The following is a 16912-nucleotide window of genomic DNA, read 5'->3' as shown; positions in this document are numbered from 1 at the left end:
TTTATAAATCAAGTGAAGTGGTCTTCAAAGGATAATCAATCTAAATCATTGACTAAAGACAAAATGAGGAACATTTCTCTTGCAAATTGTTGGTATGCTCTGATGTTTCTAGCAATATCTGTTACACACAGGAGCAGCATGTTGTTAAAAGAAGTGTAGGATATTTTACACAGATGCTGTTTTTACCACAAGGCAATTCTGATGGAAAACAGTGTGACACCTGGCCTAAAGACTGTGGTTAATTATTTGAGCTAAATGTGTGAAGGGGGTACACTTATACTTAATCACTACTTGTAATATAATGTAGATAGACAAATAAAAAAATCTACTCATCAAGCAGCGGCAGGGGAACATAAACACAAAAGGATTTAACTTTCACAAGCTTTCTGAGCTAGTGGCTCCTTCTTCTGGTGGAAGAGTTGAAGGGGAAGGGGTGAAGGAAAAGGAGTGGAAGCTTTATGGAAAGAACAACAGTTTAGAAAAGTCACCCAGGACCTCAGGTCAGGGGAGACTTACTCCCCTTTAGTTCTTCCCCCAGAAGAAGGAGCCACTGGCTCCGAAAGCTTGTGAAAGTTAAATCCTTTTGTGTGTGTGCTCCCCTGCCACTGCTTGTTGAGTAAATTTTTTTTATCTGTCCATTTACATTATATTATCAATAATTATTTTCTTTGTTAATACTACTTAGGCTTGTGTGGCGCCAACTTCCCAAGTGTTCTAATGGGAGTTCTCTCTGTCATCTTTAAAGAAGTGGCAGAGCAGCCAAGTAGAAAAATGAGAGTGTAGCACTATATGTGCTTCATTTCATTCAAGCTAGAGGGGGGAAACGGTAGTCTTAAAGATGTAAAAATACAGTGGAGTGGTCATTCTCAAAAAGATAAACCTGTCAGTTTTTGCAAAATATTTGTTGAAATATTTAGAACCTATCACATATTTCATTTAATGTTCAACTGGAAAAGGAGTTACAGGGTGCATGGTAAAGCAAAAGATAATTGAAGGCAGGAAGAAAGAAAAAACATTGGGATGAGGAGGGAAGGTAGGTGAATGAGAAAATTAATTAAATAAATAAAATACATGCGTCAAGTTAATAAAAAGTACATGGGTAGTGAATTCCTATTTCCACAAGTTTGAGGAAATAATGTTGAGTGAGGGAAGCCAAATGGCATGATCCGTAAAATAAGAATCCATGACTGCTGTTAAGTTTGATAACTTATTCAGCAATACATTGTTCTGTGTTGTTTTTGTAGGCAATTTTCTTGTGGCCATTCATTCTTAATAATTTCTAAGTACCAGTGAAATCAATATAAAAAGCTAGGTCAGACATGCACGGTAACTGACAGATAACATGTGTACACTAACAAATCTCCATTCTTTTAGTTACATGTTTTGTAACGATAGTGAAACTATGATTTATGTTCTTGCCTGTTTTCTCAGAACAGATGTACAATGGGTTCAGTCACACAGGTAAGGAGGCATGATTTAAGTGTGTTGTTGGGTGTGATAAGTATATTACGTAGGTCAGGTGAATGACAAAGTGGTAATCCTTGTCTTCGGCAACTATACCTCTTTCTGCTGTTTCTTACCTAACTCTTGCCTTTAATCTTGATGAAGGGATTTCAGTAATTCTGAAAGTTGGAAATTCAAGTTAGTTTTAAAGTGCCTGTGCCCACGATTAATTATTACTTATTCTTCACATGTAATAATACATCTTTTAGTTTACAGATCAAATATTAGGTTATTGTAATGTGGAAAACTTGTGCACTGCTACAATTAGTCAACACCTTTCTTTCTGTAGCAGGATTTGCATGCCTCCTTTTCAATTGTGGTACATGGTACTGGGAAATTTTATAATAATGATTATAAATAAAAATGTGTTTTTACCTTTTTCATAAACATTATAAAGCAATGCCTTAACTGCTACTCGTTTTAGACTACTAGGTGGTGGGCTAATGTGTTCTTAAAAGAGAAAATTGATAGGTAAAATAATATTTTGTCAGTTGTAGTAGTTTTTGTGTTTTACAGTGGTCTTCCCTTTTGTTAGGGATTGAACCACTACCATCATTAATCGCAGAGGAGAAAGTAATATTTGGATTAAATGCAAAAGCTGTGTCACAGCTTACATTGGCAAAGATCAGAAAAGTATACAGCAGAGCTGACAATAAAGCAATTGCCAAACAGGTATGTATGACTTCTTTTCCCTTCTTTTTCGAGTAGAGGTGCGTTAGTATTGCATGTGTGTATTGAATGTTAAATGTGTAGTATGCATTATCAAACTGGTTGTGCCAGTTATGAATTTTAAGTCTAGGGTATTGTGTTGTCAGAAATATATTGTGTCCTTGTAGTGTATTTTGTAATCTTTAATGTTTACTGAAGATGTGTAGAATGAACCAGGGCCTAAAGTTGTCAGTGAGGGGAATTTCGCTTGAAATAATGAAGTTGTAGCCTGAAAATGTTTGGAGATTATAGCCTTACATTAAAAACTTGTTAAAGTTTTGACATAAATCTGCAAAATGTGTTTCAGCTTGGTATGTCATCTCATGAAAATGCTACACCAATTAGGATACTGCATAACTCTGCCGGTCATTTGAGTGGCCCTGCACGCTCTCTTGGAGGTGTTGTTATCGGGTACTTGGGAGTGCGTGTCTTCTCCCCGAGACCAGTTACCAAAATGGTTGACAATGTTGGAGGCTGTTCTGTTCTACTAGGTATGAAACTGTAGGTAGATGTTAAGTCAGCGAAGAAGATGTAGAATGACATTAAAATAGTGTTAGTGTTTCAGTGTTTTCTCACATGTCTGTGTCAGACTGTATGAGCTAATTAAGCTTGTTTTCTCGGTACAGGGTTAATCGCTATGGCTCAAGATGTGGAAAGTTTGTATGCTGCAGTCAAGGCACTTGTGTGTGTCGTTCGCAGCAACAGATCAGCACAGTTAGAAATGGACCGTCGCCGTGGGTACCAGACATTAGCTATGCTGTTGCGCAAGAAGCGCCCTCTTCTGAATAGCCACATACTACATTTAACCTTCAGCCTTGTTGGAACAGTTGACAGTGGCCGTGAAAGTTCTACTATTCCAAACACAACTGCATTCCATGATCTCCTCTGTGATGTGGAGGTACAGACATTGCCTTGTTGGTAGCTTTATTATAGGCAGGATAATTTTATATGCAAATTTAAAATGCAGATTTTTTGGCTCATAATTTTTGTTTTTGTTGAATATAGTGAAAAGTGAGTACAGCTGTGAATCTCTACGTTCATCTTTATAATGTTTTAAAATATTTGTAAATAAAGAGCTAAAAAACTACATTCACTTTGTGAGGATCGAGATGTTATATACGGTAATATCGAACCCAACATTAAGTATTCGCTCGTTTATAATGAATTAACTTTATTTCGATCATGTCAGTGCAAACACATCAGCTCGAATACAGAGTTCGAAACACACAGAGATCAAGATCAACAGTTTTCAAAGAAGTTCGTTCTCGAAGATGAGGCGGTCGACTCTTGCAGTCGATAACTGCCACAGAGCCCCTGCCGGTAGTGCGGAGCACGGTGAGGATGAAGAGAGGCGTGTGTGCACCTGGCTGGCTGATGGCACAGGGGCGCGTGACCGATCGTGTCGTGGCAGGCGCGATCGGACCGTTTCTCGATGTCTTGGTAGGCGTGACCTGCAGAGGGAAGGAGGTGCAGAAGGCGTCCACAGGTTGACCGTGCCATGCTGCTGATGGCACGGTGGAAGCAGAAGGCAGCAGCGTGTCGATGGGGAGAACATCGTCGCGCTGATGCCGTGCGGCGCAGCGGGGTTTTGATCCGATCAAAGGTGCGGAGTGTGTCGAAGATGCAATGTGATGTATTGCCAAAGTATTTGCCGGCAAGTGCCGCGATAAGTACAACGTGTCCGGTAACAGTTTGTTATTGGCCGTATGACATAAAGGAGCAAGCATGCTGTGGCTTAACAGGTTGCGGTAATGATGGAGTTATAGAGGCGCTTGATGTCGCAGCAGGGGAGAAAACAGCAAGCTACACATGATTGACCTTGGCGGCGGATGACTTCGGTGTAGATGGAAGCGTCACCTGAGAGTCCGTGGACGGTGAGTATGTTACAGCGGTAGATGGCAGGATGTTCCAAGTGGAGTTGACAGTGTCAGTGTTTTGATGTGTGGAACAACCATGATCAAAGTTTGGGGGGTGTAGCTGTGAGCCCTGTCCATGATGCATGGCGAGGGCGAGAGGTAGTGGAAGGCGGACGTGGTCGGCGAAACCAAGGTCGGAGCAGGAAGGCGATGAGACATAATGTGAACATGAAGAAGTCGAATTGGCGGATGAACTACTGGTCCATGGCGGAGAGGCAACACAGTTTGATGGAACTGGAGTTGCGTGTGTGCTGTCACTGTCAGTGCTGCAGTCGAGTCGTAAAGCTGCAAGCTGCTCGTGCGAAACTGATGCGCGGTCGTGTGTCGGAGCGGAAAGATGCTCACTTGTCGAAGCAGTAACGGAAGATGTGTTGGTCGTACATTGCGGAGGTAGTGAAGAGGGCGGCAAAGCAAGCGGCACTGGAATGTGGCTGGTTATGCTGTGGCACAGAAATGAAGTGTCTGGAACTACCGAGGAAAGATGGCAGCGGCGTAAATACGTTGCTTGTATCACATCAGTAACGTAGAATTTCCACTTGAGGCGGCGTGATGATGGCAGTTGTGACATCTGGGACATAGATCCATGTAGCGTGATCGTCAGGGTATCATTTGTAGCTGGTAGTAATGGCAAAAGATCGTCAGCAGTCGGTCGGTGTTGGCTGCAGCATGTGTAACTGATCTTGTACCAACAAGTTGTATGTCGCTATTTGCTCATGTAGCTGTCGCAGTTGTTCAGGTGAAAATGTATGTCGTGAAGTAGTCTGCTGTGTATCACTGAGTAAGATGGGGTCGAAATCAGAATCTGTCTCTATCAAAGGGTAACCTGGCATGCACGACAAGGTCGGCGGCACAGTATTTATGTAACAGTTCAAGTAGAAGGGATCGTGTGTGCGATAGCGAATGTGAAACTCAGTACTCGGTGGTGGCGGAGTGAGAACACATTCACTGCTGTATGAAGCATTGATACGGCTGAAATCTTCTGTGGTGGGTGAACAAGTTGCGGGCGCAATTGAGTAGTGAACGGCCGGGCAGTAAGCGTGCGCAGTGTCGGCGAGTTGTTGACAAGATGCGGGTGCGTTAGCTGTGGCGGGATTGCATGTCGCGCAGCTGTTTGTTTCGACTGGGTTGAGGTCAGTGAGCCAGCAGGCGGGGGCCGTGACGTCGCTGTCGGGCAGAGTCGGTGCAGCTCGAGTGCTGCGTAGAGGGAGGTGTGGCACGTCCAGTGTTGCACTGAGAAACAGCCGGCATTCTCATTGGTGTAATTGGTGCATTGTCGTTGATCGGTAGGATGTCCTCGATGAAACTGTTCTTGTGATGTTGGTGACAGATGCTGAATTAAAGCGGCTTTCACTCTGGTGTACTTGTCACTCAAATTGTCACAGGTAATGTCCGTAATTATATAATGATAGTCCTTTAGGTGCCTGAAGAGTACGAGGTATTTTTCACTTTCGTCGGTGATGCCATAAGAGGAGAATATATACTCCGCAGCCATGAACCACATTGGAAGTTGGTCGGAGAGAAATGTTGGTAGTTGAATGCTGCAAATGAGGGACAAGCGCGGAGAAGCGGTGGAAGAGTTGGCGCGAACATTCGAACTCTGGAAGACGGGCTGTGCGGAAACTGGGTCGAACGAATTTGTATGCGGCGTGGAAGACACGGTAGCCATGATGGGCATTTGTAAATTCGACCAGGCATGCCATTTAGCCATAGTTCAGAGTTCGTGCGAACTGGGATTTGCAACATAGTCCCTGTTTGTTGCAGTCCATTGTTTGGCATGATTGTCTGATGTCGAAGCACTGCACAAAGTTAATTCATTACACAAAAGCAAGTCAAAATTGTCCAAATTAATCAGCGAAGGAAAACTGCACTGTCCGGAAGTGAAATTACCGACACGTTGAGCGGATTTCAACGGACAACGTGTGCGCCTCGGTCGTATTGTCGACGTGTGAGAAGGTGATGAAAGTTACCAAAAAGCACGATTCACACAAGAGTCGGGAATTTACACACTAATTACACTTCCTGTACACTGCATCCAGATGCGGTGCGATGCGAAGTTGATGGACGTAGAAATCCGACAAAGGGTTGCTGCATTGTTTGTCCATGGCGATGTTCCAGTACACATTTCTGGCGTCGTAAGCCGCATTCGTGAACGTTGGGGTCACGAGTATGGGGATCGAGATGTTACGTACGGTAATATTGAACACAGCATTAAGTATTCACTCGCTTATAATGAATTAACTTTATTTCGAACATGTTGGTACAAACACATCCGCTCGAATACAGAGTTCGGAACACACTGAGATCAACAGTTTTCAAAGAAGTTTGTTCTCAAATATTAGGCGGTCGACTCTTGCAGTCAATAACTGCCACTACTTTATTGGACAATTATATCAACACAGGCACATTAAGAATTGAGATTATTCTATCCCTTAATGATTTGAAGGCAAATGATGAAAGAAAGATGAAAATATAATGAAAATGTGTAAAAAAATTTTAACACACCTTCGGCATTTGGGATCACGATGGTTAGTTGTTAGCCAGGCAGAGCTTACTGAGTTGTGCGCTGTGAACATATGTTCTGCAGACTCTAATATTTCATTGATTCCCTCAACTAAACAATATCACTAGCTACTTATAAATATGTGTTAGGAGAAAAACTGACTCGAGGGGAGTGGGGGTCAGTTTTATTGTAATAAGTGCTAAATATATATTTAAAGCCACATACTGCATCTTGCTTTCAATATTTTCAGGACAGTTCAGATTACTCTTAGCACTCCTACCATCCCAAAAGCAATAGCTCATTTTTTTCTGTAGGTGTGTTTGTATGAACTTCTAAATGACTTCTTCTTCTTCCAAAACACCATTTTTAGAAATGAGTCATTAGTAATACTAGGTAAAATTTTTAATGTCATTTGCTGATGATCAGCTTGTTATGATGTGTGTGCATTGGAATGTTTACTTCGTGACAGAACTGTTGGCCAATACTTAACCTTCAGGAAGTGAATGGTATAGTACTGCTGATAGACCAATATAAAAGTAAAAATGATAAACTTCCTAGTTAGAAAAACTAATAGCTCCTTCCTGAGGAAGGGGAGAGGAATAGGTTTGTGAAGATTCAAAGGAATGTCAGCTCGCTCTGAGCTCAGGATAAGAGGTACACACCTGTAACAATATTATGAAAAGGAAAGTTGCCACTCACCATATAGAGAAGATGCTGAGTCACAGATAGACACAACAAAAAGGCTGTCATAAATAAAGCTTTTGGCTTCTGAGGTCTTCATCAACTGACACACACACACACACACACACACACACACACACACAAATGCAACTCACACACACACACGACTGCATTCTTAGGTAACTGTAGCCATACTACTAGTAGCAGCACCAGTGCATGGTGGTAGTGGCGACTTGTTGGGTGTAAGGAGGAGGCTGGGGCAGGGAGGGGGAGGGATAGTAGGGTAGGGGTGAAAACCAGAGCAGTGCAGCTGGGGAGCGCCAGGGATGAGGTGGAGAGAGGGTAGGGCAGCTATGTGCAGTTGGGAGGGTAGACGGAGGGCAGTGGAGAGATGGGGAAGGAATGGAGGCAGAAAAGGAGCGAAGTAGAAAGACTGGGGGGTGTGATGGTGGAATGAGGGCTGTATAATGCTGGAATGGGAAGAGGGAGGCTGGATGAGTGAGGACAATGACTAACAAAGGTTACAGGAACATAGGATATATTGCAGGGAAAGTTCCCACATGCGCATTTCAGAAAAGCTGGTGTTGGTGGAAAGGATCAATATGGCACAGGCTGTGAAGCAGTCATTGAAATAAAGGCTGTCATGTTTGGCAGCGTGCTCAGCAACTGGATGGTCCACTTGTTTCTTGGCCACAGTTTGTCAGTGACCATTTATATGGACAGACAGTTTGTTGGTTGCCATGCCCACATAGAATGCAGCGCAGTAGTTGCAGCATATCTTGTAGATCACATGATTGGTTTCACAGGTAGGCCTGCCTTTGACGGGAAAGGTGATGTTTGTGACTGGACTGGACTGGACTGGAGTGGGTGGTGGTGGGACGATGTATGGGACAGGTCTTGCATCTAGGTCTATTACAGGGGTATGAGCCATGAGGTAGGGAGTTGGGAGCAGGGATTGTGTAGGGAAGGACGAGTATATAGTGTAGGTTCGGTGGGTGGCAGAATACCACTGTGGGAAGGGTGGGAAGGATAGTGGGCAGGACATTTCTCATTTCAGGGCATGTCAAGAGGTAGTCGAAACCTTGGCAGAGAATGTAATGCAGTTGCTCCAGTCCTGGGTGGTAATGAGTTATGGGGGGAATGCTCCTCTGTGGCCAGATGGTGGGCCTTTGGGAGGTGGTAGGAGACTGGAATGATAAGGCACGGGAGATCTGTTTTTGTACAAGGTTGGCTACTTTTCTCCTTCTCTGCTAGCCCCCCCCCCCCCTCCCCCCCTCCCCCCCACCTCTCGCCTGTCCTCCGTCAAACCTGCAGCACTCCCCTTCCCCCTCCCCACCACAGCCTCCTCCTTAACCCCACCCAGTCGTCACTCCCATCATACGCTGCTGCTGCATGTAGTGTGGCTACAGTTGCCTGACACTATGTGTGTAAGTTGTGTTTGCACATGTGTGTGTGTTTTTGACGAAGGCGTTGCAGGCTGAAAGCTTATATTGTGACAGTCTTTTTGTTGTGCCTATCTTCGACTCAGCATCTTCGCAACTTTCCTTGTCATAGTATTGTTACATTCCATCAGGGACAGACCTGTAGTGAAGATGAGGTCAGGCAAAAGTCCTGGTGTGTGAACTTTCCAGATTGACCTGTAGTGAAGATGAGGTCAGGCAAAAGTCCTGGTGTGTGAACTTTCCAGATTGATGTGCAGTTTTTTTATCCTTATTTGGAAAGTAGTTGTGATTTCAGCAATATGTTTTAGGTTTGGCACGAAGCTCCAGGTGAACTCCAGCGTTCTCTGTTCGAGCACCTCCTGGAGCTAGTCTCGGAGTCTAGTGAGAAGCGTGCCAATTTGCGTACAGTGAGAGACCTCGGCCTAGTGCCCCGCCTGCTGTTAGTCCTGCCTTCTGTGTCGTGTGCTCCCACACGGCAGGTCTTGTTACAACTGCTCGGCACCCTTCTGGCGGGAACACCGAGGCATTCTGACCTTCTAGGGTCAGTGGTAATATATTACTACTAATTTTGTTACTAAAATACTGAGGTAATGCCAGTATTCTAGCAATAACAGTAGCTCATAGCGTATAATTACAATAAAAAATGACATTTTCATGGCATTAGTGCTCATTACCATAAATTTGAAATGCTTGCATAGTTGGTAAAATAGACTGTAATTAGCTTTTATTGTTATCAGTATTATGAACTTCAAATTCTTGCAGTATTGTTGTGTTTGTGGTTAAATAAAATGTTATTTATTATAAAGTAAATATTTGCTGCATAGTTCATAAACTTTTTAAAATTGGAACTGTGTTCTGAACATTAAAGAATGTCAATGTCATTCAAAGCAGTTCATCCATAGTACTATAGAGGTAAAATGCAAATTCCTCTGTGTTCGAGGACTTAGATGGTAAGGTATATCCTGAATGATTCTCTCACTTGGTAGCTGAATCAATGCTGTCACAAAACTTCCTCAGAGGTTGAAAATACCGCTTCAGTTGTAAATTACTTTCTTTTCAGACGACCGGTTTCGGACTGTTAGAAGCCTATCCTCAGGTGTCATTGCTGTGCTGTGGTACCCGAGCACCGCGTTTACCAGGCGCATTGTGCTGCGTATGCTGTTCTGCACTCATAGGCAGCACACTGCGCTCGGTACATGCGGCACTTGAGGACCACAGCACAGCTATGACACCTGAGGATGGGCTTATAACAGTCTGAAACTGGTCGTGTGAAAATAAAGTAATTTACAACTGAAGCGGTATTTTCAACCTCTGCTATAATGCTCAGTTGCAGATGTTCTTCCAACAGGATTGTTTGTAACAAAACTTCCTGATAAAATGAGGTAATTGGATGGATAAAAAAATAGTCACCAAACAGTGGTAGAAAACACATGTAAGAGATTCTAACTAGGCAATCTTTCTGTGCCAGTGTCTCCTTCAGGCAGAAGGTTTGAAGGGGAAGGAAGAGGGGTGAAGGAAAAGGACTGGAGTGGTCTAGGAAAAGGGGTAGATTTCGGGGAAGACACTCAGAGCCGGGCTCAGGGGAGGCTTACTGGACATGTTGAGAGGGAAAACCTTCCTGATAGATTCAAACTGTGCACACCAAATTCAAAACTGAATAATTCATACCTTTCTTGGTCAACATTTTTACTTGTGGAATTATTAAATTATGCACCACAGGCTGAATAAAAGCTCCATTTTGTAAGTGCCTTTTTCCTGTTTGTTAAGCTGCCCCTCTCCTGATATGTTGCTACTCTAGCATCTCAGAGAGAACAGACATGGTAGAGAATAGATTATCAACATTGTACATGCCATTCCAGAATGAATCTTTCAGTCTGCCATGACTGTGTTTTTTCAAAACTTTTTGATCGTACGCCAGACCAAAACTCAAACCTGACCTTTGCTTTTCATGAGAATACTATTTTGGGGCGAGTTGTTGCATGACTCAAGATCTGCAAATGTTGTTGTTGTTGTTGTAGTCTTCAGTCCTGAGATTGGTTTGATGCAGCTCTCCATGCTACTCTATCCTGTGCAAGCTTCTTCATCTCCCAGTACCTACTGCAACCTACATCCTTCTGATTCTGCTTAGTGTATTCGTCTCTTGGTCTCCCTCTACAATTTTTACCCTCCACGGTGCCCTCCAATGCTAAATTTGTGATCCCTCGATGCCTCAAAACATGTCCTACCAACCGATCCCTTCTTCTAGTCAAGTTGTGCCACAAACTCCTCTTCTCCCCAATCCTACTCAATACCTCCTCATTAGTTATGTGATCTACCCACCTTATCTTCAGCATTCTTCTGTAGCACCACATTTCGAAAGCTTCTATTCTCTTCTTGTCCAAACTAGATATCGTCCATGTTTCACTTCCATACATGGCTACACTCCGTACAAATACTTTCAGATACGACTTCCTAACACTTAAATCTATACTCGATGTTAACAAGTTTCTCTTATTGAGAAACGCTTTCCTTGCCATTGCCAGTCTACATTTTATATCCTCTCTGCTTCGACCATCATCGGTTATTTTACTCCCTAAATAGCAAAACTCCTTTACTACTTTAAGTGTCTCATTTCCTAATCTAATTCCCTCAGCGTCACCCGACTTAATTTGACTACATTCCATTATCCTCGTTTTGCTTTTGTTGATGTTCATCTTATATCCTCCTTTCAAGACACTGTCCATTCCGTTCAACTGCTCTTCCAAGTCCTTTGCTGTCTCTGACAGAATTACAATGTCATCGGCGAACCTCAAAGTTTTTACTACTTCTCCATGAATTTTGATACCTACTACGAATTTTTCTTTTGTTTCCTTTACTGCTTGCTCAATATACAGATTGAATAACATCGGGGAAAGGCTACAACCCTGTCTCACTCCTTTCCCAACCACTGCTTCCCTTTCATGCCCCTCGACTCTTATAACTGCCATCTGGTTTCTGTACAAATTGTAAATAGCCTTTCGCTCCCTGTATTTTACCCCTGCCACCTTCAGAATTTGAAAGAGAGTATTCCAGTTAACATTGTCAAAAGCTTTCTCTAAGTCTACAAATGCTAGAAACGTAGGTTTGCCTTTTCTTAATCTTTCTTCTAAGATAAGTCGTAAGGTCAGTATTGCCTCAAGTGTTCCAACATTTCTACGGAATCCAAACTGATCTTCCCCGAGGTCGGCTTCTACCAGTTTTTCCATTCATCTGTAAAGAATTCGCGTTAGTATTTTGCAGCTGTGACTTATTAAACTGATAGTTCGGTAATTTTCACATCTGTCAACACCTGCTTTCTTTGGGATTGGAATTATTATATTCTTCTTGAAGTCTGAAGGCATTTCGCCTGTCTCATACATCTTGCTCACCAGATGGTAGAGTTTTGTCATGACTGGCTCTCCCGAGGCCATCAGTAGTTCTAATGGAATGTTGTCTGCTCCCGGGGCCTTGTTTCGACTCAGGTCTTTCAGTGCTCTGTCAAACTCTTCACGCAGTATCTTATCTCCCATTTCGTCTTCATCTACATCCTCTTCCATTTCCATAATATTGTCCTCAAGTACATCGCCCTTGTATAAACCCTCTATATACTCCATCCACCTTTCTGCCTTCCCTTCTTTGCTTAGAACTGGGTTGCCATCTGAGCTCTTGATATTCATACAAGTGGTTCTCTTCTCTCCAAAGGTCTCTTTAATTTTCCTGTAGGCAGTATCTATCTTACCCCTAGTGAGACAAGCCTCTACATCCTTACATTTGTCCTCTAGCCATCCCTGCTTAGCCATTTTGCACTTCCTGTCGATATCATTTTTGAGACGTTTGTATTCCTTTTTGCCTGCTTCATTTACTGCATTTTTATATTTTCTCCTTTCATCAATTAAATTCAATATTTCTTCTGTTACCCAAGGATTTCTATTAGCCCTCGTCTTTTTACCTACTTGATCGTCTGCTGCCTTCACTACTTCATCCCTCAAAGCTACCCATTCTTCTTCTACTGTATTTCTTTCCCCCAGTCCTGTCAATTGTTCCCTTATGCTCTCCCTGAAACTCTGTACAACCTGTGGTTCTTTCAGTTTATCCAGGTCCCATCTCCTTAAATTCCCACCTTTTTGCAGTTTCTTCAGTTTGAATCTGCAGTTCATAACCAATAGATTGTGGTCAGAATCCACATCTGCCCCAGGAAATGTCTTACAGTTTAAAACCTAGTTCCTAAATCTCTGTCTTACCATTATATAATCTATCTGATACCTTTTAGTATCTCCAGGATCTTTTATGATTCTTGAACCAAGTGTTAGCTATGATTAAGTTATTCTCTGTGCAAAATTCTACAAGGCGGCTTCCTCTCTCTTTCCTTCCCCCCAATCCATATTCATCTACTATGTTTCCTTCTCTCCCTTTTCCTACTGACGAATTCCAGTCACCCATGACTATTAAATTTTCATCTCCCTTCACTACCTGAATAATTTCTTTTATCTTGTCATACATTTCATCTATTTCTTCATCATCTGCAGAGCTAGTTGGCATATAAACTTGTACTACTGTAGTAGGCATGGGCTTTGTGTCTATCTTGGCCACAATAATGCATTCACTATGCTGTTTGTAGTAGCTAACCCGCACTCCTATTTTTTTATTCATTATTAAACCTACTCCTGCATTACCCCTATTTGATTTTGTATTTATAACCCTGTAATCACCTGACCAAAAGTCTTGTTCCTCCTGCCACCGAACTTCACTAATTCCCACTATATCTAACTTTAACCTATCCATTTCCCATTTTAAATTTTCTAACCTACCTACCCAATTAAGGGATCTGACATTCCACGCTCCGATCCGTAGAATGCCAGTTTTCTTTCTCCTGATAATGACGTTCTCTTGAGTAGTCCCCACCTGGAGATCCGAATGGGGGACTATTTTACCTCCAGAATATTTTACCCAAGAGGACGCCATCATCATTTAATCATACAGTAAAGCTGCATGTCCTCAGGAAAAATTACGGCTGTAGTTTCCCCTTGCTTTCAGCCGTTCGCAGTACCAGCACAGCAAGGCCGTTTTGGTTAATGTTACAAGGCCAGTTCAGTCAATCATCCAGATTGTTGCCCCTGCAACTACTGAAAAGGCTGCTGCCCCTCTTCAGGAACCACATGTTTGTCTGGCCTCTCAACAGGTATCCCTCCGTTGTGGTTGCACCTACGGTACGGCACATCTGTATCGCTGAGGCACGCAAGCCTCCCCACCAACGGCAAGGTCCATGGTTCATGGGGGTCTGCAAATACTCTTCCCTATTTTCACCATCCTTTTGTCTCCCAATTAGGGTGTGAACAGTTATATAGTGAGATATGATTAGTTTAGTTTAAGTGTGTCTAGATTTCTTGAGTTCACCATAAGGCAGTATTTCCATTGTGTATAACTGTAACTACACTCCATTGTCCTGTGTAGCCTTCTTACCAATAGATACATTTTAAGTATGTGTTTGTCTATCTAGTGTTTATATGAAAAAAAAAAAAAATACTCACTCAAAATCCAATAATATCAGATTATCAGTCCAGACAGTCCATTTAGCCATATTAGGCGCACATGTGCACAGCCGTAACTCAGAATAGTAAAGAACATCTCACCATAAATAAAACCACAAGTGGCAGCTACTTTGTGCATTTCAAAATAAATTAAAATATGGTTTAGGATTAAGGGTATTATTTAATTCAATTGTTTAAAAGAAGAAAACACTGTGTACGGTAAGGATTTAATATTTTCCATAGGTTTGGACAATTTGTAGCAGCAACACTTCCCACTTCGCCTACAGCAGATGAAAAGAAGATAACGTTGCAAGAAGGTCAGAATAGGCAACAGCCTGCCATTACTGGAGATGAACTGAGTCTCATGGCAGTAGTACCCATATATGGAGATGAAGAATCTGACATGATTACAGGAATAGTGTTACGTAATCGATGTTTACAATTGCTCCACTCTCTCCTGTTCACACCACGGAGTGCTGTTAGTACAACGTGAGTATGATCATATTTTGTAAGATATATGTGGCAGAGAGGTAGAGAAATTTAGCATTTTTAGTTACAGTAATAAGGACATGCATTTTGGATTGTTGACATAGAGCCACCTCTGGCTGTGGTGCTGTTTATTACTACTGCTACTGCTGCTGCTGCTGCTACTACTACTACTACTACTACTACTACTACTACTACTACTTCTAGTAATTTAGATTTTTAAGTTTGTCTTCTGAGCAATTGTTTCTGAAGGACATACTGTGTTTCAAAGTACAAGTGTTGTTTAAAGACAAAGAGAAACTATCTACTGATTATCTGCGGAAATTTTGATCTAGTTAAGAGAAGCAAATGATGATATTGTACTGATATCATGTGGAAGTAATGATTGTCTACTTTGTGAAATAGACAGACACATTTAGAAAAGAAGCGTATGTAGAGAGGGCTTTTAGTGATCTGTTACACTTGCCCTGATGCTCCACTGGCAAGAAACACACACAACTACAGAAATCCATGGTGAAAATAAACATTAATGATCTACGTGACAGAAGAAGTATTTCCACTTACCAGCCACAGCTGGATCACTAACACTGTTAAATTATGTCTTTTGGTATTTTCATCACTTGCTTTGTCAGATTAAAATTGGCAAACTGGAAAGAGTGCATACACAGATGCTGTGGGGAGGAGAAGTTGCTTCAGTCTCTGGAATAGGCAAGAGGTTAAATACAGTGAACAATTAGAAAATAAAAATATTATACTCCAGCCATGTTTTGAAGGGATTATTCTGAAAACAGAGCCTCAGCTGTGACTATAAAGACATGGAAATTGGGGAAGTAAATGCAGCTCTTCAGTGGTTTTTAAGAATAGTGTAATGAAGATAGATAGATAGTGGAACACTAGGGGAAAATTGCTGCACTTCAAGCTGGATTAGATGAGGCTAGGAAAAATCTGGACAGGTTAAGGAGGGACAAGGGTAAAAAAGGGTAGAGAATGACAACAAGCTTAGAACTTCATCTGGCAGCTTTTTGGTGAATATGAAAAATAAGTTTTACCTGTTGCTTCAGTAAGCAACTGAAGGCCCTAAGGCAGAAGTAAGTGTAGACAGTCACAAGTAACTTTCAGTGATAAATTGAACAGTAAGAATTTAGGGAAGCCAGGAAAGAGAAAGAAAATTTCATTGTTTGGTAGTTCTCATACTTGAGGTGTAGGCCAACTTTTGCAGCATGAACTAGTGCTGGTCTGGGTCACATAATAGAAGATTTTGGATCCCTTTGTAAAGACTTCAGCAGGGAAAACACTGTGGTTGGGCCAGGCAAAAGTATTGGCAGATATGTTGGCAGCTATGTGGAGTGTGAATCAGTTTAGATTGCTCAAGCGTCAAGAAATACAAATGTTGAGTTCGTAAGTGTTGGGAGACGCCATGACTAACCTCACTTGAATTCTTCTGTCGGAAGAGTTGGAAATATTAATACACTGAAAGGAGAAAAAAAAATCATAACACCAAAGAATAATTAATGTAGAGTAATGAAATTTCAGGTGTACATTTGTCTAGGTAACACATTTAAGTGCTTAACATTGCAATATCAGACATTAATGTAACTGTGAGATTAATTATTGCAAATTTGAAATGATGGTACATTAATAACCAATGTCATTGCTAGAATGTTGACTGCGAGCAAGTAAACGTGCATGCATAGTGTTGTACAGGTGCCGGATGTCAGTTTGTGGGATGGAGTTCCATGCCTGTTGTGCTTGGTCAATCAATACAGGAAAGTTAATGCTGGTTGTGAATGACACTGGAGTTGTCGTCTTATGATGTCCCATATGTGCTCCACTGGAGATAGATCTGGTGAGCGAGCAGGCGAAAGCAACATGTTCACTCTCCGTAGAGCATGTTTGGTTACAGCAGTGTTTTGTGGAAAAGCATTATCACACTGAAAAACACCATCTGCAATGTTGTTCATCAATGACAACGCAACAGAGAGAATCACTAGATTGACATAAAAACTTGCAGTCAGCATGTGTGGGATAATCATGAGAGTGATCCTCCTGTCATATGAAATCACAGCCCATACAATTACTCCAGGTGTAATTCCAGTGTGTCTAGCATGCAGACAGGTTGGTTGCAGGCCCTCAGCTTGTCTCCTCGTAGCA

General features: G+C 42.0%; 1 protein-coding gene across 1 annotated transcript in view; it reads left to right on the top strand.

The window, feature by feature from the left end:
* The window catches only part of LOC124777290 (WD repeat and FYVE domain-containing protein 3), a 299899-nt gene that overhangs the window by 131965 nt on the left and 151022 nt on the right, over positions 1 to 16912 (top strand). Inside the window, exons 22-26 of the mRNA XM_047252642.1 lie at positions 2039 to 2175; positions 2519 to 2702; positions 2838 to 3109; positions 9059 to 9291; positions 14519 to 14764. Coding sequence (XP_047108598.1) covers positions 2039 to 2175; positions 2519 to 2702; positions 2838 to 3109; positions 9059 to 9291; positions 14519 to 14764 — 1072 coding nt within the window. The remainder of the gene's footprint in view (positions 1 to 2038; positions 2176 to 2518; positions 2703 to 2837; positions 3110 to 9058; positions 9292 to 14518; positions 14765 to 16912) is intronic.

This window comes from Schistocerca piceifrons, chromosome 1, assembly GCF_021461385.2.
Source record: "Schistocerca piceifrons isolate TAMUIC-IGC-003096 chromosome 1, iqSchPice1.1, whole genome shotgun sequence".
Classification (NCBI taxonomy): domain Eukaryota; kingdom Metazoa; phylum Arthropoda; class Insecta; order Orthoptera; family Acrididae; genus Schistocerca; species Schistocerca piceifrons.
Note: the sequence above shows the minus strand (reverse complement) of the source record. Positions and strands in the feature narration are given on the sequence as shown.